Raw genomic sequence first — 26,487 nt, forward strand, 5'->3', positions numbered from 1 at the left:
CCCAGTAAATTTGTGGCATATCGTACCGGATAACCAGATGGCACGCTGGAACGTCAATACTATTGTTGGAAACGGAGAGAAGAATTCGCAACTATGAATCGTGGTTGACGAACAGGCCTTAAATTCGGCAATCGCCGCAGGCCGAAACGTGTTCAAGAGGGCGGAGCTAAGAAGAAACACGGCGTAGGCCTAGCCGAGAAATTTCAGTTCAGTTTAAGAAGCCGAGAGGAGACTATCCTGCGCTCGTTATTGTAATTTCATTTCTATAAATCGCCTCGTGTTTAAAACTAGCTCAATCGTAATCGTAATAATTACTCCTAGAAATTCCTTACAGCTCCGGTAACATTTCGTGCATCGACCGGGAATTCGACCGGGAATTTCCACATCCTTCGTCGACCGTTGCTGTTTTTTGGCATTTCAGGAATTTATTCGAGTCGTCTCGATAAACTGCGTTAGAGCATTATTTCGATTTGATTTGCCAACTAGTTTTGTCTGTAAATTTGTGTGCGTATCCGTATGAGTGTGTGCCGTTGCCGACTCGAAACGTCATTCAAATTTAGCAAGACTAGTAGACGTACAAGTCCCGCGTGGCAGACACGTTTTTCTCTTCTTTGGTCTCGCTACCCCTGTAGTAAAGTCACGTAGTCTCGCCATTTTTTTCCTTCAATCGTCAGTGGGTGGCAAAGAACCGGGGGAGTCGTTACCACCCTCGCCGCACGTGGTGTCGCCATTTTTTCCCCTTCTCATTTGTCAGAGCGTAGAGACAAAGGGTGGGCCGTCACTACCTCCACAACGCGTAGTATCTCCATTTAGTTTTCTTTTGGTTTTTTATTTTAATTTTTTTTTTGTTGTTGTTGTTGTTCTTCGTTTGTCACCACTTACAGCGTGGTGCAAAAGCATTAAGCTGCCTCGCGGCAAATCAAAGCCGCATCAACGCTTGGCTCAGAAAGAAAAACGAAGAGCCAAGCGTCAAGCTCCCTACAAAATTCGATTCCCGGTTCAAGAACAGACATCGTCGCGTATAGTTCACCGTCGCGTTATTGTCGAAACAAAGTCAGCGGATAATAACCACGTTCCCTCGCGCATCATTAGTGTTGTAGAACGACCCTTGCCGGTATCGGAGGTGCTCGACGTTTCAGAGTTAGATATAAAAAAACGGATTGAGTTTAAGTCGGAAGTGGCATCTTGTTTACTTAAATTGGAAGCTAAATTATCTCAGGTGCCATCACTTGGAGAAGACGCGGACATCTTACAAATTGACGGATCAAAATTTTTCGAATAGTCGCTGAACTGCGATTGCCATATTGGTTTCCTCTTTGCCCGACAACGTCCGCCATTCTTGGCTGTGTCAGCGTCCGACAACGTCCGCCTATTGGCATCGTCATCTACGGCCAGCGTTACTGCACTAGAAGGCTAGGTCCACCGTTAGGTTGTCCCAACTATGGCTGAAAGTGAACTAATCCTGTCTAGTATCGAAGAAGAAGAGGTGGAAGTAGACGAAAGGGAACTGGAGTGTGACCCAGAAAGATTGAAGGTGCTTCGATCGGTTGAAAAGGGTAGCCACACAAGAACCTGTAAAAGAGTCTTGGCAGCTATACGGATTGGAGAAGGTAGAGATGCCATCCGCGCGCTTCGAGATCACTTGGTGGCAAGCTATGATGAGGTCGAGAGACGTCATGATCGTTATTTGAGATATTCACAAACCTCTCTGAGAGAGTTGACGCCGTTGGTTGGCTGAAAGTAGTCACTGATGATCATCGGGTCGACTTAGGCTCAATCGACAACTACTTAAGCTCATTTACAATTGTTTCGGCAGCTTCAGTGACGTCGCGCCGCTCATCCCATCATTCAAGTGTGTCTTCAGCCAGAGCAAAAGCCTTGGAAGCAGAGCGCCTGCAGCTTGAAGCCGAGTTAAAACTCAAGCAAACGGATGAAGAGAATAAATTACGCGAACAAGAGGACGCACGTATCCGGCAATTGGAGGAATACAAGCAAAAGGTCATAAATTATCGAATTCAACGTGAGCTCCGCAATGAGGTCGAAAAGCAACGCCTGAGCGGCGCGATTTTCCGTCGACTTGCTGAAGAAACCGAAGATGACGTTTCGCTTCAAGCACATCTCAACGCAATCCCTGGATCGAATGTTGGTGAGGACAAAACCCAGTTAACGGAGACACTTGTAACACCCCCATCGAACCCTCTTACATCGCAAGCTGGACAAGCTCCTGGTGGAGCGGAAGGAAATATCTCAACTGTTAGCAGCAGCCGCTCGTCAAAACCTCAAATGACGCCACTGGAAACAGGCCATTCAATACCAACCCGCAAACCTTTCTTGACCACGCAATCCTACACACCTTTACCATCTCTTCCAGTTGGGACTATGCCCTCTTCGGGGGTGCTATCACAAGTTCGAGGACTTGCCGCAAAGGCATTTAGTGTGTTCACGCCCAACCTCCTCAGCCCATGCAGGCATCTACCGTTCCACCTTCCTTTCCTGCTCCGCTACCTGTAACGTCGGTGTCGCTAGCACGTACCAGTGTTCCTGATGCGCAATCGAACTTGAACTCGCAAGTCCCTAGCAACACTGTTCATGGCGAAGCTTCGAATGGGCCCGTAAGCACCATAGTACCCACTACATCGGTTACGAACGGGCCGGCAGTCGTGAGCGCAAATTCCCTTCAGTCACTACCCGCACAGCGCTTTCCGCCACATGTCTCGACGCACCTTAACCCAAAGGCAACGCCCTTCATGACAACCACAAATCCCTGTCTCACTACGTTTGGGCAACAAGGTCCAGATCTTCGATCCAGCAACCATCCCGTCGTGTCTGCAGGTATATATGCTCCCGACGCATGGATCGAAAAAATTGGCACAGAATTCGCCGTTCCAGCTCGCTCCTTTGTTCGTCCGCCCTGACTGGAACTACCAAGATTTACTGGGAATCCTCGTGACTGGCCGATGTTTATACAGTCCTTTAAAATTCAGGTGCACGATGCAGCTTCTTCCAACGCAGAACGCCTCACGCATCTACGAAACTGTTTATCCCACGACGTGCAGCAACATGTTGGAGAGGCCTTGTTAAATCCTGGGTTGTACCAGCATGCTCTGAAGGAACTGTATCGCAAATTCGGAAACCCTCAAATCGTCTCTCAGGCATGCACGTCTTCCCTTATAAAACTACAAGCTTTCAGAGATAATGACTACGAAGCCCTAAAAGGATTCTCGGCTAAACTACATTCCGTGGTGGCAACGCTGCAGTTAGGTGGTTATGGATTAGAACTACATAGCAACTCGACACTGGCTCAACTCGTCAACAAGCTACCGCCGACTCTACGAAGTCGTTGGGGAGAACGAAGCTGGGCTATGCAACCCAAGCTCCCGACAGTTTTGGACTTCAACGCCTGGCTGGACGATGTAGCTATGGCAGAGTACTCCATCCGAGTAGGAACCATGATCGACTACAAGAAATCTCAAATAGCTAATGTCGAGAGACGAGCAAATGTTGAAAAGCATCGCCAACGAACTAATCCTAGGGTTTTCAGTACAACTTCTCAGCCAGCCTGCTCCGTTTGTCGAAGTCTACACCACCTTAAGGACTGCAAGCAGTTTAAGGAGATGCCGGTAGAAAAACGAGCTACAATTGTTAAAGAAAATCGACTATGCTACCGTTGTCTCGCCCAAGACCACCTCAGCCCTGATTGCAAGCGAAGTGAACCATGCGCGCGTAAAGATTGTGACGGGCTACACCATTCCCTGTTACATGGGGCCCCCAGAATGTACCCAAGACGTAGCGCAACTTCACGAGAGCCTGCGATTATCAGTCAAGTTACATTTACAGGTGCAACTACCCCAAGATCATCTATTCGCCATGCTATGCTGCCTATCTTGCCCATCGTGCTAAAAGCTAATGGAAACGAAGTAGTCACGTATGCTCTGTTGGATTCCGGCAGTCAACTGACATTGATCACAGGCAAAGTCGCTAAGGCCCTTGGTCTACAGGGTAAAAGAGAAAGTATTGCCATAACGACCGTGGGACCCGATTGCCCACCGTTTTTTTACTGAAAAGGTTGACTTCGAAATGGCATCCCTTGACGGAACCCAATCGTTTCGAATCGAAGACGCGCATACGGTAGAAACACTCAACTTGAAGACTCAGCCAGTTGATCTACCTAAGCTTTTGGAAGAATGGCCGCATCTAGCAGTGCCAGTTCATTCGACTAGGGTCGAAGACGTTACAGTCTTAATTGGATTTGACCATCCTGCGCCGATTGAGGTCTTGGAACTTCGGGTCGACACTGCGCGGCAGTGGGCCCCTAGAGCACAACGTACCCGTTTTGGTTGGTGTATCGTCGGACCTGTCGCCAAGAACGGAAACCTCTCCGCCGATTGTCACGCCTTGTCTCTGGCCGACGACAAATTGAACGCAGTAGTCGAGAACTTCATCCAATACGACACGTTTGGAACGAAACCTGGTGTTATCGTGCCGGTTAGTGCGAGAGAGCAACGAGCTTTGAGAATTCTGTCTGAAACAACGCGGCACAATGGCGAGCGTTACGAGTCGGGTTTTCTCTGGAAATCGGATGACGTTCACCTTCCAGACAATCGACCTAGGGCAGTGAGTCGTCCCAATAGCCTGGAACGCAGATTCGCTTCTGACAAACCCTTGTCAGAAGTATACCGGAAGGTGATTGAAGAAAATGTGCAACTCAAACACGCGAGAAAATTATCGACCGACGAGATAGCAGAAGGACAGCACGGTCGTACCTGGTACAACGCACATCACCCGGTTTTCAACCCGAATAAACCAGGAAAATGTAGGGTAGTTTTCGACCTAGCTGCTAAACATAAAGGAGTCTGCCTTGACGACGTGCTTTTAAGAGGTCCGGACTTACTCGCCAGCCTAATCGGAATTTTTATGCGCTTTCGCCAGTTTCCTGTCCCGGTGGTAGCAGACGTGGAAAAAATGTTCCATCAAGTCCGTGTGCGGAGAGCTGACGGGCCGGCATTTCGTTTCTTATGGAGAACACCTGGGTCTACCGATCCACCTGATACCTATCAAATGGACGTGCATGTGTTTGGGGCTCGTTCATCGCCGACGGTCTGCGCATATGTCCAACAGGCCGCTCGAGACAGCCATGACGATGTCGAATACCTTTTGTGACACATCGTACGCCATTTCTACGTCGACAATTGGCTCGTGTTTTTCAAAACTGAAGAAGAAGCTATCTCAACCGCGCACCGCCTCACTGAAGTCATGCGCATTGGAGGATTTCCATTAACACAGTGGGCTACGTCAAATGCAAATGTTCGCAAGGCTCTCCCGGGACAAGCACAGCAAGGTCTTACGTTAAATATGGACCTCGACTCTCTTCAAGTCGAACGTACCTTAGGTCTTTCCTGGGACTTCAACCGCGACGTGTTTATCGTAAACGCAAACACAAAGTGAAATAGCAAAGACTCGCTACGGGCCGTATCAAGCATTTTCGACCCGTTAGGCTTCTTAGCCCCTATCATCTTCACGGCGAAAATTTTGTTGCAGGAGGTTTGGCGTAAGCAAGTCGAATGGGATGACCATCTGGACCAAGACATACTTGATCGCTGGGAAGCCTGGAGAACGTCTCTATCTGCGCTCGAACATCTTAATATAAAGCGCTGTATCTCCCCCGTAGATGTTAAATCAGACGATGTTGAACTACATACATTCGGGGATGCTTCGGAGCTAGGATTTGGAGCAGTGGCTTTCCTTCGTTTCGTGCATAGAGAGGGAGTTGAAGTCTCGTTTATTATATCCAAATCAAGGATAGTTCCTTTGAAATTTACGACGATCCCAAGAATGGAACTCTGCGCCGCTGTTCTCGTAACACGTTTGCTTATTCTTCTAAGGCGGGAGATTGATATTAACTACAAACGAGTATATTGCTGGACCGACTCTACTACCGTGTTGAGTTGGATTAACTCGAAATCTTGCCGCTTTAACACCTATGTCGGAAACCGCGTTGGCGAGATTTTGGAAAACACTTCGCGGACAGATTGGTACTACGTCCGAGCTCCGACAACCCAGCTGACGATGCTAGCCGTGGACTAAATGCTTCGGAACTTTCCCCTGATCACCGCTGGCTTGTAGGTCCAAGCTTCCTCAAACAAGACCAGGAATTTTGGCCAAATGTACCAACAGCATTTCATGTTGACGCCAACGACCCAGAAATTCGATCGGCAAAGTGGATTGGAACAATAATGAAAATCAATGATAGCATCGAGGAACTGATCAACCGAAGTTCGAGAATTCATCATATAATCAGGGTAGTTGCGTATCTGTTTAGTGGAAGACAAAGGGTCACGAAGGTCAAAATAGAAGTAGTACGGGCGAATGGACTGCCGTCGAAATACGGAATGCAAACCAATTCCTTATCAAATACGTTCAAGAGAAATCTTACTTCGACGAGGTTAAGGAGCTGCAAGCCAGTCGCCCGATCCCGAAAACCTCTCCCTTGCTAAAGCTGTCTCCCTACATTGACCATCGAGGAATAATGCGCGTTGATGGGCGAATTGGAGAAGCCTCGTTACCTATTGACGTACGTCACCCAATCATTTTGCCACCTAAAGAACGCCTCACTGAGTTGATCGTGTGTCAAATGCATTTTGACCGTGCCCACCCGTCAGCCGAAAATATGCACCACGAAGTCCGGAAGCAATATTGGATACCCCAAGGGCGGCGCACAGTTCAGCGAATTTTAAACAAATGCTATCTGTGCCGCAGATATAAAGCAGAAGGCCGTCCGCCCAAAATGGCAGCCTTGCCTTCACTCGCACAGGAGTCGATTATTTCGGCCCTATCAACGTAAAAATCTTCAGAAGAACGGTCAAACGTTGAGCCTGAATTTCCACCTGTCTCACCTCCCGTGCAGTTCACATCGATATGGCCTATTCCCTTGAAGCTGATTCTTTCATCTCGGTACTGAATCGATTCGAATTACGACGTGGTGTTCCAGTGTCGTATCACAGCGACAACGGGACGAATGTCGTTGGAGCCCAAAGGGAACTTGCCGAATGCCTAACGAATCCAGCATGGTTGAACGTCGTCACTGGACACTTATGCCGAAAAGGAGTAGAATGGCATTTTAATCCGCCCGCCGCGCCTCACTTTGGCGGAGTTTGGGAGCGTATGGTTCAGTCAGCCAAGCGTGCCCTTGCTTTCGTTTACCCGAAGCAAACCCTAACGGATGAAATAGTCGTCACTTCCCTAATTCACGTGTAAAGCCTATTAAACGGCAGAAAATTGACAAAGGTGAGTGAAGACGCGTCCGACCCCGAGTGCCTGACGCCAAACCACCTAATAATGGGGCGAGCGAAACCGAATTTGCCGCCTGACGTTTTTTCTGCCGACGATCTGTCATCAAAGAAGAGATGGCGGCGTGTACAGGCAACAGCAGATGAATTTTGGCGACGCTGGATGCTAGAGATCATTCCCAATCAAACAGAACGTCAAAAATGGTGCGAGGAAGGAAGAAACATAAAAGTAGGAGACATTGTCATTTTGATTGATCAGAGCAATCCGCGTGGAACTTGGCCGCTTGGGAAAGTCATCGAGGTTTTTGTTGGAGAAGGCGACATTGTTCGATCTGCCATTACCCAAACTCGCGGCACGGAACTTCATCGCCCCGTCCACAAATTATGTCTTTTAGAATCCGTTGATGGGCCGGAGGATGTGCCCTTCCCAGCTGAGCACAGGTTGGAAACGGAGAGAAGAATTCGCAACTATGAATCGTGGTTGACGAACAGGCCTTAAATTCGGCAATCGCCGCAGGCCGAAACGTGTTCAACAGGGCGGAGCTAAGAAGAAACACGGCGTAGGCCTAGCCGAGAAATTTCAGCTCAGTTAAAGAAGCCGAGAGGAGACTATCCTGCGCTCGTTATTGTAATTTCATTTCAATAAATCGCCTCGTGTTTAAAACTAGCTCAATCGTAATCGTAATAATTACTCCTTCTAGAAAATCCTTAGAGCTACGGTAACAACTATCCTCTAGAACGCTCGTGGCTACGAGAATATTACAATCGTTACTATGAAAAACGTTTCATAAAGTCTTCTTGCTTCCGATTTTCACTTTCTATTTCTTTAACGGTCATGCCTACAACCCGATCATTTGTATACAGAGGGCTTAGACTGAACACCCGCGCTGAACACGCAACTAATCAAAAGGACTTGTTTTTCGAAGTAGTTAATATTTGTTAATTTGTGATATAAAATGATTTCATTCGTTCCAATATTTATACAAATCCTTTTCCACAAAAAATAAACTGCGTTCTTCAAATATTATATTTTAAAAATCAATTTGATACAGGAAATCCATGGTGTTTCGTACTGTTCATTCTTAAGCCATATACAGTACGTCTTGAGTTATGTATCAGGTTTCAAATGTAGCTAGTAGCTCGTAATAATGGACATTTGTATTTCTATATCTACGATAAGTAAAAGAGCAATTGGTTGATCTTCTTTCGACAATTATTTAATGGATTTTTTTTATTTTCTGTGAGCCTCTCATAAACTGAAGTGGATGCAAAGAAGCTCGGTTCGTGTTTGGAGGTTTGATGCTGTTTGAATGTAGTATTTTTTGTTCGTGTTTTTTTATTCATGTTTAGAGCAGTGTTGGCAACCCCGTGCCAGCAAAGACGGTCATTTTCGCAGACCCCAAAAATTCCAACCTGACAGCGTCTGGAGAGGAGTTAGGGAAATCGGTAACGAAGGGCGTACCTACCTACGACCGCGATCAATCGCTCACCTGTTACGACAGCACGTGTGTCACACCAACTTAAAGTCTTCGAATCTAATTTGTGATTTTGTCAAAGTCTTGAAGAGAGCGTGTGGCGACGCACTCAACAATACAATCGTCCCTCATCACACCAAACGTCTTTTTCCCCCTTTTTTTTCCCTCTCTCTCTCTACGTATCACATCCGTGCGTAAAGGCAACAAATTGCTTCGTGATGTAGCTGTTCAGCCGACAAGTGGGCTCAATCGCGGTGCATTTGTGATAGAATTAACTCTGTGAAACGTTCGAGGCGTGGAAGGATGATCGGATGGCGGATGTCGATCGGCAAAGGTGCCTTGTTGATTCGGCCGCCTACACACATGAGGACGCGGTGGTCTAAATATGGTGATAGTTTGATTAGATCCGCATTGATTTCAAGTTGACGGCCGGCCCGTAGATCATCTACCTCGTCATGATAAGCGTTGTCTTGGGTGTGGCGGAGAAGGGCGTTGCGGGCAAGACCGATTTCGTCTGCTGTGAGGCCGTTCAGGTTTCTATTTTCTCGAGTCTTGCGGGCGTTAGCAAGAAACATGTATGCGACGGTGCGTACGATGATGTGGACTTTCGATTTTCTGGCGATTAACTGGTCGATAGCATCGTCAGGCAAATGGGCTTGGCCAACCCAGGACGTCTCGCGAATTTCTGGATCGTTCACTTCCAAAGGCGGCAGGGTAGGAAGGGATGGCCAGTCGGTTGAAGACTTGAGGAACTCTGGGCCAGAAAACCAACGGTGTTGGAGATTGAATTCAGATGCGTTGAGTCCACGATTAGCGTCGTCAGCTGGGTTGACGGCACTCGGCACGTAGTTCCATTGATTTGGGGAAGACGTCTCAAGGATTTCCCCAATGCGGTTGCCAACATAGTTGTTGAAGCAGCAGGAACGGGACTTGATCCAGCTGAGGACCGTAGTCGAATCGGACCAATAGATGGTTGTATCCATTTTTATGTTGAGCTCTTCTCGCACCTGGGCAGCTAAGCGCAAAAGTATAGCTGCCCTAAAATCGGATATGGAGCTTAGGTTTGAAAGTAAATATCTTAATTTACTCGTTGATTTCGTTTTATAATGCAATTTTAATGTTTTAGGGAATCGGATGTTCTAGTTCATTTGATCTGACTCCAAACCTGGACAAGAATGATAGTTTTGGAAAAGAAAATATTATTCTTAAGTTAAAATGTACCCAAAACAATGAAGCCTCAAATGTCGAACACCTGTTGGTTGCCTGCTCAGGAAAATTTCCCGGTGAATGTTATTGAAAATTTGTTTTTCGTTTTATGGTAAGGGAACTTATTTTACCGTGTAGATTCATTTTTTGGAAGCGACACGCAAGAATAAGTTTTATCAATATTTTAAATGAAGAATCTGATGATGAAATTTTTCTGCCAGACCACGAAGATGAAAATGTGGAATGAAAACCATTCGTTTCGGAGAAATGAAAATGCAATGAAGAGGAGCAAGAATTTAGAGGTCTGAGTTAAAAAAAACGAAGCTGAACTGCCAGGTTCCGAAGTTGGGAGCGGTAACGAACGGGAAGACGAAATGAATGGCTGGGAGAAGAAAGAAGGCGATAAGGAGGATATTGATGAAAACGAAGTTTGTGAGCAAATCGGAAAAGCTCATATGGAGACAATGCTTAATCAAGACCAGCGTGATGTTCGACTTTTTCAAAAACTTTTTCTCGAAGATGATGATTAACATTCTGATGGCGATGGAAGGCAAAGGCAATTTTGGTGGAAATGGGTCGATGATAAAGACATTGAGGGAGAAGATGCCCGTCCAGAAAAATTGGGAAGATGGAACTGCTAAAGAACAATTCAACAATTTTTTGAAAATTTATCCATTATTCGTTGTTTGTTAGTTAAAATTTTTTAAATATTCAATATGTAAGTGTAAAGGAGGGCACGAGGTTGTCGTGTTGCCTCCAATACGGAAAAATCAAACTAAATGCGGCGCTGTTACTCACAATGCCGTGTATAAGTGAGCACAAGACAACACGTATTTTGATAGAATAATCGTGTATTAAAACACCACAAGTAGCTAGGCGAACGAAATCGATCGGAAGATAAAAGATCTACAACTGCTCATCAATTACTTGGGTATACACTACTAAGAGGCAATTCAGACAGGTATTGAAATATTATTAAGAAGGGAACTTACTCTTCAGCTGGCGAGAATGGGGTAGCGGCTCGAAGATGATGCTGAAGAGGTCTACACAGAAGAGAACAGAACACGAATACAGCACACGGAGCTTAACAGAGCGTGTCCAGTCACACAAGCTAAGCTCTCTGAGTGATCGATTGCCTTTTGGAAGTTGCCGATGGATTTTTATATATTAGCCATCAACCGTGGGAGCCATACGGGACAGTGTTAAAGGATGGTCGGCAAAATCGGGCAGTATCGGGAAACTTTAGGCGTAATGGAGTGGTATAGGAGGGCAAATTTGGGCAGTATCGAACGAATTTGGATGATCACTAAAAATCGGTCGTACGGGTTTAGGCCGTTTCGGGCAATTCCAAACAAACCGAAATAAATCTATGTTTAGCGCCGACAAGTTCAGACCGTTTTGGGCGGCTTTTGAAAATCAGTGAAAATTTCTCTTATTAACGAACGTGCCTAGGCATGCCCTGGTTACTTGTTATTATTCTTAAGGAAGTTTTAAAACTAGGTTAGTTAATGAAGGCGTAAGTTAAAAGGGGCTACAGGTATAAGATTCTAGTCTATTTGAGAAAGGAAGGCAAGAAGGGGCTTCGCTAGACGATTCGTTACATAAGTATAAGAATTTACGTATTATGGAGCAAAAAATGTTATTATCAATAATGGTTATTCATTAAGCACATACTAAAATAACCTTTGATAACTTTGTAGTTGTATTTGATTTGCTGCTTTTCGTGTACGCTTTACGCAATGTGAGACGTTGAGACCAAAAGGGTGAAAGAGCATCTACGTTCGTGAGTATAAATATCTTTCATCGTAAGTCTCCCGTCGTTCGAATACCATGAGTTGTCTCGTACTACAGTTAACCGACTTTAGTTAAATAATAAAAAAAAGGTGAAGGCATATAGTGGCTGACACCATCGACTGCGTAAAAGAACGAAAACTTTTATTACTATTACTTATTGATTACTGCCTTAAAAAACTATAAGACAAATTTAATGAACCACAGAATTTGCAAATACATTCTTTCCATGTAATAAATTCCAGCTAAATCATTGCAACACGGAAGGCATAGCAAAGAGAAACAAACAAACAAAAGAAAAAGAAACACATTGCAAAACAAGTAGGTAATTCAAAACAGAAGTTTTTTGAAACTACGTATGATCTTAATTAAAATCACCATTGTAAATGCCAAGCAAACTTGGCATTTTGGTAGCAATTGTTACATACTAGACGTTAATTTTGGGGGCTTAGCTCAAGATGACTTTCAGTTAAGGGGCTTGATCGCTGGGGTACGGAATTGCGCTGCAATCCTACTTCTCACGGGGCTTTTAGATGCCATGCCTTCAACGCTGGAAGTCAGGATCATTGATGGCCGAGGAAGTAACGACGCAGGAGGAGGTATTCCTGGAGCGGAAGTCGCATCTTCGATCTTCAAAAGAAAAAAGAAAAGAAAGAAAGAAACGTTCAGTTAATGCCCCGCAATCAACATTCAACAGCACACCTCTTTGACTAATGCTCCAGGTGACGTAAAATTCGAAACAGGAGTGACGGGTACTGGAAAAGTACAGGGTGCATGCCATGCTGTAAACTTGAATAGTAAAACAGGTAAATTACACTTGAAAAAGAGAGACGAGACATATAATCAACCTCTACAAGCAAGCAACCACATTATTAAGGATAACGTATAGACATATATATTATTTAGACAAAATAAGGCCCTATTTACCCAGTAATTGCACGGGTAATTAGATGCCAAAGCAGTGGCATTCCAATTAGGCGGATAGCCTGCATGTGAAGCGTAGGTAGGTGACATGTTAAGAGGGATTCCCATAGCCATGCTCCATACCGGACTCCAAGACGCCGAAGGAATAAAAGTTGGGATGGGGGATAACATCTATTACCAGGAATACCGTATAGCAAGTATGATAAACGTATAGATAGGCAAACAAAAAGCGCGGAAAGAAACAAAACCAAAGTTGAGGGAGCGGTAAAACGTTAAGCAATTGCAAAGGATCTTGCTACTACGACGTTGGACTATTAGGCAGCATGTTACTTACGACAGGTGAAGCAGAACTGGAGTTGAAAAATTGCTTCAGATCTTCACACATCCCACTTTTATCGTACGGACTAATATCTTCTTGGTTAACAGGCTTGTTTGCTGGCGGCTGAATCAACCAGTGTGCTGGAGGTTTAATTCCTGATGGCTTCGGTGCTGGTGGAACAATGGGAGGGATTAAACCTGGCAAAGGGAAAAGTTTCAACAAAATAGATGGCATATTGAGTAAAAAATTTCAACAAATAGTAATCACAGTTAGGACTTTTATGTGCAATATGTGCAAGGCACTTGGTAAAAGCATTTTGAGAGAATTAAAACAAATAACAATGATTAGAATAACCTTGCACGAGTTCTAACCTGCCATTTCTTTATGAAGAGTTATTACACGTTTGGGCCCTTTTCCGCGTATAACGACCAAGTGAAGAATGGATTGCAAAAGAGATATTATACTAGAATGACCATAATAGGAAGGTCGACATTGTACTCCGAACCGCTCCAGATAACTGGTCTCGAAGTTGGTAAGCAGTAAACGCCCTCCATTTTCATTCAAAAGTATGTGAACCTGGCGAGAAAACATAAAGAGGGGAACAAACCGAACGATGGGCTCCGAGTCGCTTTCGTTATCTACCTTAACAAATAAACGAATAAAATAAAAGAGAAAATGTAGAACAATTTCGAAGTGCGTGACAAGACTTTGAACAAAAGCGAAACAAGAAGACGAAATTGCAAACATTTTTCATTTTTCTGCTACCAGATTTTATGCGTACCAGAAATATGATAGGCTAGTCCAAGAGTAGATTCATTTCAAGCTTTATAGAAAATCAAAATCCACAAAGAGTAGCAATTGTATCTAGCTAATTTTGAACATTATGAATGCATAACTGAAGACTTACTATTACTATGTCTTCCATGTAATCCGTGAGGAAGTTTAACGGACATTCTTGACCATAGTTATTCTTGTACTTTTCAAGCAGTGTGCGCAGTGCCATTGAACCATCTAAGACCGGGTAGAGAATAGAAACCACACGGAATTTCGCTTGCGAGAGAGCGGTTTGATCAATAAGTGCCAGTTCAGCCCCTCTCTCGGAATAAACAACCTGGAACAAAATTAACTTTTTGATTCCCAAAGCAGCAACTACGGAGTTTGCGTTCCTTTCGTAAATAGAGTGGTAAACACTCTATTGCCAGTGGACAAATTTTTCTTAACTTTTAAAACTGAAGGTTTTTTTACAATTTCAACATTCGTACTGACTTGACGCCATGACGCGCTGGACGGCAACCAAAATAGTATGCACTATACAATATCACTATGGGGAATAGTTTCGAAGAATAAGGAAAATAAAAAATAAACATACCTGAACATGGTTCCTTAGCTTTGTAACAAGTTCATCTAAGCTCCTCGCATCATACTGCTCAGGTTTCAAAGCAAAGCCATAATGAATCCGAAAGGCGTCTGGTAAGTAATTCAGCAACAGAGGCTGATGGCCAGTATGATTTCGGACCAGCCATGTAACTTGGTCGGATAAAATCTTCATACGTTGCTTCATGGTCAGCTGTACGTATTTTTCTATTTCGTTATCCAGCTCGAAAACCTTCAATATGTCAATATGTTTCAATAAAATTTCATTCGATAATGGCGAAATTGAGGTAAAAATTATATTTACCTGAACGGTTTCTGGAATTGATTCAAAAAGCTCCACCAGCTATTCCGCATCATAAAGAAAATCATAAAAGAATTTAAAATGGATTTCTTATGTTACGCTTTGGTAGGAAAGATGGCACCAGGCAAAAATGAAACCAAAAGTGAATGTTAAAAAATTAAAAAATGTTATAGTTAAATAAATAGAAAATGTAACTAAAATTCGAGTAAAAAGTAAAAAAAAAGTTGAATTAAAATAAATAAACAAATAAAACCTTTTGGCAACCGTAGTCTGAAACGCGGCACTGCCTGCCGAAGTGATGATGATATGCAGGTATGAATTTGGCAAAATCCAATTTGCATTGCGGAGCGTGCTTCAACAGCTCAACAACCTGGTAAGGATAGAACACCATTATTTGATTTTTGTGTACGAATAGCATTGAGACATGGACCAGAAAAAGATTTAGTGAAAAACAATAATAAAGATAAACCTCAAGGGCAAATTGCTTGGTACGCTCCACTTCGTCTGACGTCTGTTCGCGCTTCGGTAACGCAATTATTTCTTCTCCATCAGCCGTGGTCATAACGACCACAGATGCTTCCGCAACCTGGGTCAAGAGATCACTCAGGTGACAAAGGCCATAGTCTCTCGGATCAAATGGACGGCCTAGTGTTTTCTCGTAAAGTGCTGGGAAGATTGAAACACTCATCTGCTTACTGGCTTGTGCTTTCAAGTTTCGTAACAGATCTGACGTGAAACGTTTCATTTGTGCTTTATGACTAAGCGTAACATGGCGTCTAGAACCTTCGCCTAAAATCTAAGAATGAAATTTCTTTTAACAAAAAGTCTTCGTCGCTATAGACAGGGATGAAAAGCTCACCTGGACAACATGTGACAACGATTCCAGCAAATCAATAAGGCGAGTGTAGCCGTAATCAGCTACTCGGCATTGACGGCCAAAGTGATGATGGTAAGCGGGAATAAATTTTGAGAAAGGGATGCGGGATTGTGGAGCCATCTTCAATAAATCTACAAGCTCTCGACAGAGAAGTGACATCTGAGGAAGCAACGATGGATTCAGTGATTGCAAGGGCTCTAAAATTGTAATTAATAAATAAAATCATATTTTTCAATTGTAGTTGCATCGTTGATACCGTTATTGGACATTTGATCATTTTTTCCCGACCACTGCAGTCGCTTGTGACCTGCCACTGCGACGATGCCAACGCCTTTTACGCAAGAGATCAGATGTTCAAGTGGTACGCCTTTTTCTTCACTCACATTCAATTCACCAATTTCCATTTCGTAACATCGCGCCAAACTTTACGCCAAATAAAAAAATTATTATTTATAAGAAAAGAAAAAAAGAGGAGGAAAAAGAAATCTAACAAGATAGATAAGTTCGAAAAAATATTGACACTGAAACAAATGGCTCGGACAAAAAGCTCTAAACGATAAAAAAGGAAAATTTCTACCTAGCTAATGGTATGGTTCCTCCATGTGACTGTAATAAACAGTGGGTATGAAGTGAAATTTGATGAAGTGTAGACAAAACCAACGGAAGCTCCGGCGAAGGCTCTAATTCAGCCCAGCCATGGGACACATGATTTGGAATAGGATCATGGAGAGGGCAGCGCGGCATTTCGGACACCGACAATTCTGGCTACAAAAGTAGTTCAAGAAGCAAGTTGGGCGAATGCAAGCTAAAAGATGCATTTTGATCCAAAAACACATACCTCTGAACCTGAAGAATTACTTCTTGTTAACAGCGTTACATCTTTATTTGATTCATCTCCACTAGATTGCTGCGATTTCAGAGGATGCTGATTCTGTAGAAAAACTACACACCTTCCGTGAACGTCATCTGTAACGTGCAAAATATCCCGAAGACGATGAAGATCAGCCAAACTAACCTAAATTTAAATATGTATCTTTTACATATTAATCAAATTTAAAGAAAACAGACGACGTAAGGTATATTACCGACGTAGTGTAGCGTTGCTCATACAACTCGCGGAACTTGAACAGCGGAAGCCGGCGTTGAGGAATTTCTGCTAGAAGAGCGTTCACTTGAGCTCTTAAAAAATAAAGTAAAAACAGAGGGAAATAGGTATTAGGTGACACAAATGAAAAAGTGCACATGTCACGTCAAGTTCGAACCTGATTTGAAGAGGTGTTGGTACGCTCCTTCCTGGACCCGAACCATAGCTATTCTGATCATAAGCAATCATGATTCGTTTGCTTCCCAGTTTGCGTCGATGAAGCTGAGAAACGCAATACTGTGCATCCTGAACTGAAGGTACGCGCACAATTGCTGCAAGATGACCGTCACTCTGAAGATGAACAGTAACATTCATGACCTAATGAATCACGTTTTAATAGTTTAGAAACACCAATACAACCAATGTTTTGTTTAACTGAAAGGGCAAAAACTCCTTAAAAAACGATCACCTTACCATTACGTGCTGCTTGAACACAGACGTTATGAGTGTTTTCATCTCCTTTGCACCAATGCTTTGATCTAGATTGGTAACATGTAGATCTACAGCAACAGGGGATACGGTACTTAATGCACAAGTTGGAGACTGCAAGGCAGAGAATGATGACTGCGCGGGTGCTGCGAAACAAGTTTGAATGGGAGTTTCACCGCTTGGTGCAGGAAATGGAATATAAGCCGCTCTGTTTTCGGTTTTGCTATCGACATGATTATCTTGAATTTTGGCATTTAAAGCTGACTGATGTTGGGCTGGTTAATAAAATCAATCTTATTGGCGACAAACTACATTTGATTGGTAAAAAAAAAAACAGACAAAAACCTTTGTAGTTACCACGGATTCTTCGGTGACCCTGGGGGGTTTTCTCTACAAGGTATTCGGACGGTGTTCGGTAATAGTCCCACCTATTGGGCCCATCAGCATCTAAAACGGCACGCCGAAAAGTATCGTCTACGACGGCTTGCTCAGCCTTCATCAAGAATAGCAGGCAATTGGTTATTTTCAAGCACCATGTCTAGTCAAATGCGCAAGAATTCGAGAAATTACCGTTTTCGTGCAGCGTTCTTCATAGCCAAGTAGTACCTCCTTTTCTTCTCGATTGACAGAACGTGGGCGAAGGTTCAAAAGTCGAGGAGGAGCCACTTTGGCTGGATTAGGCGGCGGTGGAAAAGGGGTAAAATGGCGCTTGCACGTCCCTCCTATCATCTCCTTGGTATGGGGGCGAACGACGTTCAAGTCGTTTGGCGTGCGAGGCACAGCAGTAGACTGGTATGGTGAACGGCGATAATCGATGGATATTTTCTTTCCAAAGACGTCTTCACCTTGCATTCGTAATACAGCTCTTCGTGTTCAGAGAACGTATCAAAAGAATAAGACTAAACTATGAACGACCTTGAATTACAAGAGCGAGTACTATCAGACACGAGTAAGGTAGGTATTGCACATGGTGGAGAGAAATGTCGACTAGCTTTCGGCAAAGCCGTTGTCTGATTGTTGCACAATATCAATTAACGCAGTGTGTCAACGTCGTATTTTAGGGATAGGGAAGCATTAGCGCATAGTCTACACAATTAATTCGAACTAAAAAACAAAGAGTATGCCCCCGGCAAAATTCGGGACCAAAGTAGAAATAAGCGTCGTTTTTACCTTTGAGCGGTATTGAGACTATTAAAACGAATGACGCCACGGCCACGTTGAAGCTGAACCATTTTTCCGCCACAGTTTTCAGCGATCTGTTCAACCCGTTGGCGTACTTGGGACGGTGATACGAAAAGTGGCAAATTTATGACATCGAGATATTCGGGATCAGTATACTCCTTGTATCAAAGAACAGACGTTGAATGGAATGACGCTCAATTGGTCGATAAATATATTTTTTTAACGCATATTTACCGTTGTTGCGTCTTTTAAAAAAGGTACGTTTCCAATAATATCATCAAATAAATAATGCTCGTTGGCGCAAATTAACAGCGCTTTCGATGCCAAAAACTGATGCAGAAGGATGACTGAATATTGGAGTACAACGAATTATAGTTAGACCATCTTTTATAATATTATATCTACTGTAACTTACCATAAACATTTTTACGATTTTTAAAATCAGAAAGATCAGTAGTGAAATTCACGTCCGAAGATATAAGCAACATAGCACATGGAATTCCGATGTTGTCTGCAAATCGTCTCATGCTGTAATATTAATACACAAATCAGTAACAAATAAATTCCTAAATCTAAAGCTTGCACTACATGGTTATAGAAGTAATATTTTATTTGTTAATTGTTTCGGGACTTCGAAAAAATCTATTATATATAAAATTGTTCTTAACAGAAACTATATATTCATCAGGTTTACTTACAGCTGACGCAATTTGTCATCAGCAGCGTTCTTATTCGTGCAGCTTACATGTACCACAGTAACCTATACGGGAAAGAAAACAGCTCTATTGAGTTGCGGCCACCCAAATGGAAAGACGATACGATTAAACCCTTAGATAATTTTAACATTGTCCAAACAATAAACACATGTACGATGGTGGCATTGGCAGGCCAAGCACTTCGTTATATCTCTATTTACTGTAGACAACTTTAAATAAAAATTAGCTAAATTTGCAAAGACAACTAAATGCAGTTTAGAACCCTATTCATCTCCATTTGCAAACGTTCGAAATTTTATCTGTTTTCGCACTTGGCCTTTTTAATTGTTCAATTAATTCAGTAACAAGTCTAAATACCTGTGCATTATTTAAATCGATCACGACTTCCTTTCTCTCTTTAAGAACATCACAAACAACTACAAATTCAGCTTCTCGATAGTTCATTAAAAACCTTTGGCGAATAGCTTCCACAACAGCTATTGCCTGGTGACAGCTGGGTATCCTAACGTTTTCTATATCCCAGAAAATACCTACAATAGAAAATGCTGATATAACTTTTTGCAACACAAATCAAACATTTTTATGATTACCAATGGGAGTAAATAATGGAATCTTCGGGTATGAACCACACAAAGTGCAAGATGAAACTGGTTTTCTTTCATTATGCGAAGAAACAACTGACATTTTTTTATTGGTGTTTCCTTTAAAAACTTTTCTAATATACCATCAAATCTCCATAACAAAAAATAAGACAAAAATGAAAAATTTTAAACAATTTAAGTATCTACCGTTAACCTTTCAAGAGTTAAAATGAAATTTCACAGGAATTTTTTCCAAACAATTATTAAATTAAATTGGCCAGATGTTTGATTAACTGTTGGCACGATGTTTTGTTATGGATGTAATTTGTAATGTGTCACATGAGTGGAATTTTTTTTATCAATTTTGTCTGTTCATTGTAAAAAAAAAAAAATCCACAATAAAAAAATGTAAGACTATAACAAAGGTAATGAACGCACTACATACATAGAAGAAGCTTGCATCTTATGTCTGGTTGCTGTTGTGCATAAAGTGTTATCATGTACAACATTACAGCCTTTTCAATTTTGGTAAATAACAAAAAGACATTGTACATAATATGGTAGTTGCTGATCAAAGAGAATCACAATTTGACTTTAGTGAATTTTTCAACAGGTTGTAACAACAACGTATCATTATGTAAGCCTACTAACCAAGATAAGGTACCGTCATGCATTAAAGCATACAAACAACATCCCATGTGGAGAATATGGAAATTTTTTTTATCAACCTAGCGTTTTCTTTGGACTATGGTAAAACCATTTCTGCCGTCCACAAGGTATGATCGTCTGCTCGCATACTTGGTTGGGAACCTGGGACGTCGATCGATATCCCGTGGAAGTTCTAGTGGAAATGACCGAAGTCATGGGCTGTGAAATTCCCTCGGGGAAGGATATACCGTAGGACGAGACAGATGAATTTATTATCTAAGGGCGAAAATATTATTTTGCGTTTCTCGATAATTGATTTGCTAAGGTGTGTTATTTAATCAGAGGAATACTGTAGCGCAATACTTTCACGTTGTTCGTTGAATTTTCATTATCGGTTATAGCTAAAAACGGCCATTTAACTAATGGGTAGTGGTTAATGATATCACGAGTGGCTGACACGGGACTTCTTCCCATCGAGCTGGATTTTCTGAAAACAAAAGGATTGCATGAAATATATTTCATTTATTTTTCTGCACATACAGCTATTACAACATTATTCCAGCATAAACAAATAATAAAAAAAAACTTAAGTCATTTGTATATACATGCATGATTGCTTAGCGATACACTGAGAAAACCGGGTCAACGGATGAAATATTCCACTAAATAACCTATGGGGATCCTCCATTTGTGGTGGGCTTAACCGCGGAAAAAATTTGTTTCATAAATGTGCTCATTTCAACAGTGATTTACGCCCTGCTGTTCCACCTTCCACGCCCCAAGCACGCGAAATACATGGTCACCCCGCTCCTGGTGATATTCTATAGATGTTGTTTGGTTTGTGTTGTGGTTTATTCTCTGAAGAAAATGATCGAAGTCAGTGCTCATCTGATTGGAGGCCCAGTTTATTTTGCAGGAGATAGAATTTCTTGCCGGGTTACGTTTAGCAATGTACGTCAAACGGCAGGCTCTGCTCAGAGTTCTATTGCTACCAAGTAAGACGTACAGTATTGACAACAGAACATAAATGTTTTTCATCTTCATTACCTTCTCCTCTCTTAAGAAAATCGGAGGATGTACTAGGTTGGGCAAGTGCGCAAGTGGTATGTGTTTGTACCATTAATCCGCAAAAGGTTTTGGTTGTGGATTCTATTTCCAACTGTAACACTTCTATGACAGTCAATAGCACATCACTGTCTCCTAAAGCTGGAGAGAGAGGCTTAGTTATCTTTTCTACCAAACCTAAAATCCTGGTTTGTGATTTAACACTACCTGATGACAGCAATACAGACTGTATAACAAATTATATTTTGTATGATTCACCAAAAATATTTAACTAAATTTTTGTGTGTGAAACAGATCTATACCAAGAAACATTACCTAGCAATCTACCTCCATCATTTCGTGGCCAAGCCATAAAGTACTCATATAAACTCAAAATTGGTTTGCAGAGAGTAGGGGCACCAGTAAAACTACTTAATGTGCCCTTTAGACTGATGACATGGCAGTGTATAATCACAACTAGTTTAACTAATCTTACACTTGCTATTTAAATTGTTTATTTTTTCAGTGTGTGGGTTACCCAACTGCCAGGATGAACAAGGAATTGTTGTATCAAATCCATTTTTGAAGACCAGTCAATGTGTGAACCCAGAATTTGATGACCCATTGGAAACCATTCAGGCAAGTAAAACAAAGCTTAAGATTTTACAAACAATCACACAACTCAACATGACCTATATTAAACCTTAAATTTCAATGCCAGTTGTTGACCTCCAGAAGAAGTCCTAGTGTTTATAAAGTCACAAATGGGAATGGGAAAGTTGTAAATTTGTGCTTGTTCAAATCTGGATATAGACTAGGAGAAGACATTGTAGGAACATTAGACTTTTCTGCTTCTAATGTTTCATGTATTCAGGTAACATTATTAACTTATTACCTTGCTGTCAATAACTTTGGTGTAACAGTTTTCTTTGTTAATTATGTTGGCTAGTATTCAGTCAGCCTACAAAGCCAAGAAGTGGTTCCTGAAGAAAAGCGCCGAAGAATTGGACCTCATTCCAAATTTGCTGACGAAATTGTGACGTCCTACTCTAAGCATCATGAATTTTGGTATCATAAAACTTAATACTATTTGCCTTCGTCTGACTTGAAACTAATTGTTTTTTAATTCAGCATAGGATTTCTTCAAACCCATCTATCGCTTCCTGTACCGTTACACGTTACACCGTCTTTTGACACGGATATGGTGGCTTTAAAGTGGAGACTGCACTTTGAATTCGTAACCGCCGTGACACCTTTACGTTGGAGCGGAGAGAACAATTGGGAGCCTCCTACATCGATGGACATAGAAACAATGGTATGGGATTTACCCATTACGATATACCCAACGACGCCTGCACACGTTTCAAAGGCGTTGTATGGTACGTGTGATGCAACGGTTATATTATAGAACGTGTGATCAATAGCTGTCTATTCACCAAAAACATACATATGCATTACATTTTTCCAACTTTTCCTCACTGAAATGGAAGAAAAAATTGGTTCAAAAAAGAATTCACATTTGTACAGTACATGAAAAAAATATTCTCAACTTTCATCCTACAGGATTTAGGGCTTTTCTCAGTGTCAGATAACCAGAAACAATATCACTTGGGAGAGTTTGAATTGTTTGATACTCTTCAGCTTCAGCATATCTTAAATGAGTATGAGGATCTGTGTAGTTTCCCTGCCGTGTTACACACACAATTATGTTTATCAAAAATATTTTCATACTTGTATTAATATATAATACCAATAATCCAGACAAATCTGAATATTTCTTTGCCGGTTTAAAAGATGGTGGTGCATCAATACTACTGTCTATATGTTTTTTAATAGTAATTTTTCAAACAGAATCAATCAATAATTTCAAAACAAAAAATTTTAATACTCACAAAATACTGCATCTGACGTACACTCCATTGACCTTTCTTGGGATAGTATTTGCTTTAGCCCTTTCCAGATTTTCCTTTTAGTAGTTTTCTTTGCCTTGGCAAACATGAAAAAATTTTTATCAAATAAACATAAAATGTGAAGCATTATTTATCACAACATATTTCTACGAAGGTAACATTAAAGAATAAATAAATTTGGTGTTATTTATTGTTTTCCTTACCTCGTAAGAGGTGTTTTTAAATGGTACATTTTTCATTTCATCAAGACAAGCTTCATCCAGTGTACCATCAACACAGGTTAACAAAGGACTAGCAGCTTCTGTTTTTTTCGAAAGAAAAGTTTCTGTGCGAACTGTTGTGGTACTGCTAACTTCGTTTTTCTTGCTGATTATCTATATTTTAAAAAATAATAAATGGTAAGAAAACCTTAGCAGTAGTAGCCTACTACGCGGAAGGGTAAAAGTTGCAAATCAAATAACAACATACACTTGTTTTCTTTTTCTTTGCCATCACAGAAGACGTTTAGCAATTAGCATGCAGTAAACTTGGTAGAATCTATTGCACCGAAATATTTCGTTGCAATAACGGCCTTTTCCCCTATTGAACCGAAATCTTTCGTTGCAATAAGAACTTTTTTCACTATTGCGCCGAAATCTTTCGTTGCACTAAGTGGCCTTACTGCAACGAAAGATTTCCTTTTCAAAATCGCAGTGGTGCCATTATCTTATTTTTTTCTTTAAGCAGACAAAAAAAAAACAACCAAAAAGCCGTTCGTGAAAGCGTTATGGTTTCTCCCTATGAACAAAGCATATGAAATTCACGTTCAACCCGATTTTGCAATTGTAAAAAAAAATGAATACAAATAACATTTTAAGATATTTTTTTCACTTGAAATATGTGTGTAAAATGTTGGGAATGTGTAAAATATGTGTTGGAAATCGTAATGCAACAAAAATTTATTGAAAAAATAGCATTTTAGGAAAAAGGATGGTTTACTATTGAGCCATAAGCATTTGCAATTTCACATTAGATACACAAATTCGAGAGAGAGATAAGAGCAAACCTGACAAAAACCCGGACGACCCCCATACCCCCATACTACAGGTACCTCAGCATCCCGAAATTGCAGTACAGGACATCGAGGACACCGACATATCGATAGCGCTTTTGGAACTCATCATGGAGTAAAATGCGGGTTCGGAAGAAATACACAAGCAAACTAGTAACGTTGGGCCCGTCCAGGGCTGGGGTATAGGTGGTGCTAGCGTAATTAGCGCTATTTTTAAGAAAATCGATCCACATTTATTGTTTTTCCCTTCTACTACTAATTCTTATTACAAATTAGGAGTTCCCCTTTCTTGCCCGCCGACCCACTCCCTGTTTCTGCCCGTCCATCACCTGACTTTTCTGCCGGCCAAGAACCCAGCTAAAGTTATCCGTCGACCCCCTCTCTTCCCGTCAAACCACTCTTTGCCCGTCAAACCACTCTTTGCCCGTTTGCCCCCTCTCGGCCCGTCAACCCACACTCTGCCCGTCAACTCACATTGTGCCCGCAAAAATGCCTGCTAGGGGACATCTTCCTTTTTTTTGCATTTGCCCACCTTTTCCTCACAGTCTCGGCCCGTCAAAACCCCTGCTATACTTGTCCGACCACTCAGTTTTTGCCTCTACCCGCTAAGAAGCCCGCTGTTATTGCCCGTCGACCCTCTCACTGCCCGTAGGCCCCCTAACTGCCCGTCGACCCACTCGCTGCCGGTCGACCCACTCACTGCCGGTCGACCCACTCGTTGCCCGTTGACCCACTCGCTGCCCGTCGACTCCCTCTTTGCCCGTCGACCCTCTCACTGCCCGTCGACCCACCTGCTGCCCGTTGGCCCATTCGCTGCCCGTCGACCCACTCATCTGCCCGTCGGCCCACGCACTTCTCATCGAACCACTCGCTGCCCCTCAGCCCACTCGCTGCCCGTCGATCCCCTCTCTGCCCGTCACCCCACTTGCTGCCCGCCAAAACGACTGCTATAGTGGCCTATTGACTTTTTCTTCCCTCGCAGTCCCAGCCCAGGAAACGCCCGCTGTAGTTGCCGTCCAACCACTTTTTCCCTCTGCCCGTCTTTTGTCGAATAGTCTATGCCCGTCAACCCCCATTGCCCACCAAAAAAAACTGCTGTAGTTGCCCGTCGACTTACCTACTGTAGCGCCCACTCGTTTTAAGCCAAGCCCGTAGACTAAAAAATTGCATTTATCCGACCTATTGTACAGTCTCTGCCCATCAACCCACTTTACGCGCCAAGAACTCGCCGTTGTTGCCCAACGACCCTCCTCTCTGCCCGCCAAAACGCCTGCCGTAGTGGGCTAGTGGCCAATAAAAATGATAAATAAAACTAATAAAATAAAATTAAATTAATTAAAAATTAATTAGAATAATCATAATAAAATGCCTTGCCCGTCAGCTTACGTGCCGTTGCCCACCGGCTTTAAGCTAACCCCGTAAACTGGAAAATTGTCTAATTCCGCAATTCCACCCGCAGTTTAGTCTTCCAAATGCCCATCCCACCAATTCACTATAGCAGACGGTGGTTTTGACGCTAGCCAATCACAACAAATGCACAGCGTGACAGGCTCCTCCCCCAATTTCCTTGTTTTTTTATATAGTATAGATTGAGGATTTTGAAAAAAAATCCTCATTCTCAGATTGAACCGCAACCAACTCCAAAATTACGGAAACATATCAAACGATGGTTTACTCACGCAATGGGGCGCTTGGCAAAATTCATGAAAAAATATTTTAAAGACAAACCAAAACCATATTGTTTGCCACCCCCGCAGCCAATAAGGCGGAGAAAGATCTACTTGTGGTGTGAAACCTATAGTAAGGAAATAGCATCGTCTTTAGATAAAACAGAACTTACAAGGCAAGAAACGGTATATGAACTGCTACAAGGGGAGATTAATCAAGTCGAAGATCTTTCGATGCTCCAAAACATATATCGCGACTCACTATTGAGCTTGGGTTTTCTTTCCGAAAGCGAGGCTGAACTGATGTTTGGAGGAATTGGGTCCCTCTTGCCAATCCACTGCCAACTGCGAGATAAACTATTTCAAACAATTGGACCAGACGGCCGATTTGAGAACATAGGAGAGGTGATTAAAGATTTTATACCGAAGTTAGAAATTTACGCCGCCTATTGTTCGAAATTAATCGAAGTTGAAAAACTATTGAACGAGAAAAAGTTAACCGATCCTCATTTCGAGAAATTCAAGACAGAGTGCGTAAATTCTAATTTTTCACGCCGTCTCG

At 42.3% G+C, this 26,487-nt stretch overlaps 3 protein-coding genes across 8 annotated transcripts; 1 reads left to right on the forward strand and 2 right to left on the reverse strand.

The window, feature by feature from the left end:
* Window positions 1-11,967: 11,967 nt before the first annotated feature.
* Window positions 11,968-19,772, reverse strand: LOC130693676 (meiosis regulator and mRNA stability factor 1-like). 5 transcript variants are annotated; one of them, XM_059495316.1, is made up of 25 exons: window positions 19,615-19,772; window positions 19,382-19,554; window positions 19,007-19,068; window positions 18,724-18,836; window positions 18,543-18,655; window positions 18,297-18,466; window positions 17,697-17,991; window positions 17,484-17,619; window positions 17,112-17,401; window positions 16,816-17,015; window positions 16,639-16,732; window positions 16,392-16,568; window positions 16,131-16,318; window positions 15,810-15,976; window positions 15,536-15,750; window positions 15,146-15,472; window positions 14,930-15,046; window positions 14,680-14,718; window positions 14,371-14,607; window positions 13,909-14,112; window positions 13,373-13,643; window positions 13,017-13,198; window positions 12,686-12,853; window positions 12,461-12,547; window positions 11,968-12,388 (listed from the first exon to the last, which is right to left on the reverse strand). In XM_059495316.1, the coding sequence occupies exons 1-25, from the start codon at window positions 19,706-19,708 to the stop codon at window positions 12,224-12,226; spliced, it is 4,284 nt and encodes a 1,427-aa protein (XP_059351299.1). In that variant the 5' UTR covers window positions 19,709-19,772; the 3' UTR covers window positions 11,968-12,223. The 5 variants fall into 5 exon arrangements, with proteins under 5 accessions (XP_059351299.1, XP_057372848.1, XP_059351314.1 ...); XM_057516865.2 differs by having other exon boundaries at window positions 17,472-17,619; XM_059495331.1 differs by lacking the exon at window positions 12,686-12,853 and having other exon boundaries at window positions 17,472-17,619.
* A 1,296-nt stretch (window positions 19,773-21,068) lies between these two features.
* Window positions 21,069-22,760, forward strand: LOC130693691 (RAB6A-GEF complex partner protein 2-like). 2 transcript variants are annotated; one of them, XM_057516878.2, is made up of 7 exons: window positions 21,069-21,248; window positions 21,317-21,546; window positions 21,613-21,762; window positions 21,824-21,936; window positions 22,019-22,171; window positions 22,247-22,365; window positions 22,429-22,760. In XM_057516878.2, the coding sequence occupies exons 1-7, from the start codon at window positions 21,121-21,123 to the stop codon at window positions 22,703-22,705; spliced, it is 1,170 nt and encodes a 389-aa protein (XP_057372861.1). In that variant the 5' UTR covers window positions 21,069-21,120; the 3' UTR covers window positions 22,706-22,760. The 2 variants fall into 2 exon arrangements, with proteins under 2 accessions (XP_057372861.1, XP_057372870.1); XM_057516887.2 differs by having other exon boundaries at window positions 22,434-22,737.
* Window positions 22,710-23,832, reverse strand: LOC130693771 (INO80 complex subunit C-like). The gene is made up of 5 exons (XM_057516975.1): window positions 23,676-23,832; window positions 23,411-23,581; window positions 23,190-23,283; window positions 23,048-23,115; window positions 22,710-22,981 (listed from the first exon to the last, which is right to left on the reverse strand). Exons 1-5 carry the CDS (start codon window positions 23,697-23,699, stop codon window positions 22,850-22,852), a joined length of 489 nt encoding a protein of 162 aa, XP_057372958.1. The 5' UTR covers window positions 23,700-23,832; the 3' UTR covers window positions 22,710-22,849.
* Between the last annotated feature and the right edge of the window lie 2,655 nt (window positions 23,833-26,487).

This window comes from Daphnia carinata, chromosome 1 (assembly GCF_022539665.2).
Source record: "Daphnia carinata strain CSIRO-1 chromosome 1, CSIRO_AGI_Dcar_HiC_V3, whole genome shotgun sequence".
Classification (NCBI taxonomy): Eukaryota; Metazoa; Arthropoda; class Branchiopoda; order Diplostraca; family Daphniidae; genus Daphnia; species Daphnia carinata.

What these genes read in the sequence shown, in the direction of transcription:
- LOC130693676 (XM_057516865.2), bottom strand. Translation starts at nt 19,708, where the DNA reads ATGTCAGTTGTTTCTTCGCATAATGAAAGAAAACCAGTTTCATCTTGC. An exon ending in AAATCGTAAAAATGTTTATG is followed by an intron (nt 18,656 to 18,723) that starts GTAAGTTACAGT and finishes TCCAATATTCAG; the next exon opens with TCATCCTTCTGCATCAGTTT. An exon ending in CCAACACCTCTTCAAATCAG is followed by an intron (nt 16,733 to 16,815) that starts GTTCGAACTTGA and finishes TTATTTTTTAAG; the next exon opens with AGCTCAAGTGAACGCTCTTC.
- LOC130693691 (XM_057516878.2), top strand. Translation starts at nt 21,121, where the DNA reads ATGATCGAAGTCAGTGCTCATCTGATTGGAGGCCCAGTTTATTTTGCA. An exon ending in TGATGACAGCAATACAGACT is followed by an intron (nt 21,547 to 21,612) that starts GTATAACAAATT and finishes TGTGTGAAACAG; the next exon opens with ATCTATACCAAGAAACATTA. An exon ending in TAGACTGATGACATGGCAGT is followed by an intron (nt 21,763 to 21,823) that starts GTATAATCACAA and finishes TTATTTTTTCAG; the next exon opens with TGTGTGGGTTACCCAACTGC.
- LOC130693771 (XM_057516975.1), bottom strand. Translation starts at nt 23,699, where the DNA reads ATGGCAAAGAAAAAGAAAACAAGT. An exon ending in CAAAGAAAAAGAAAACAAGT is followed by an intron (nt 23,582 to 23,675) that starts GTATGTTGTTAT and finishes TTTAAAATATAG; the next exon opens with ATAATCAGCAAGAAAAACGA. An exon ending in TTAAAAACACCTCTTACGAG is followed by an intron (nt 23,284 to 23,410) that starts GTAAGGAAAACA and finishes ATGTTTGCCAAG; the next exon opens with GCAAAGAAAACTACTAAAAG.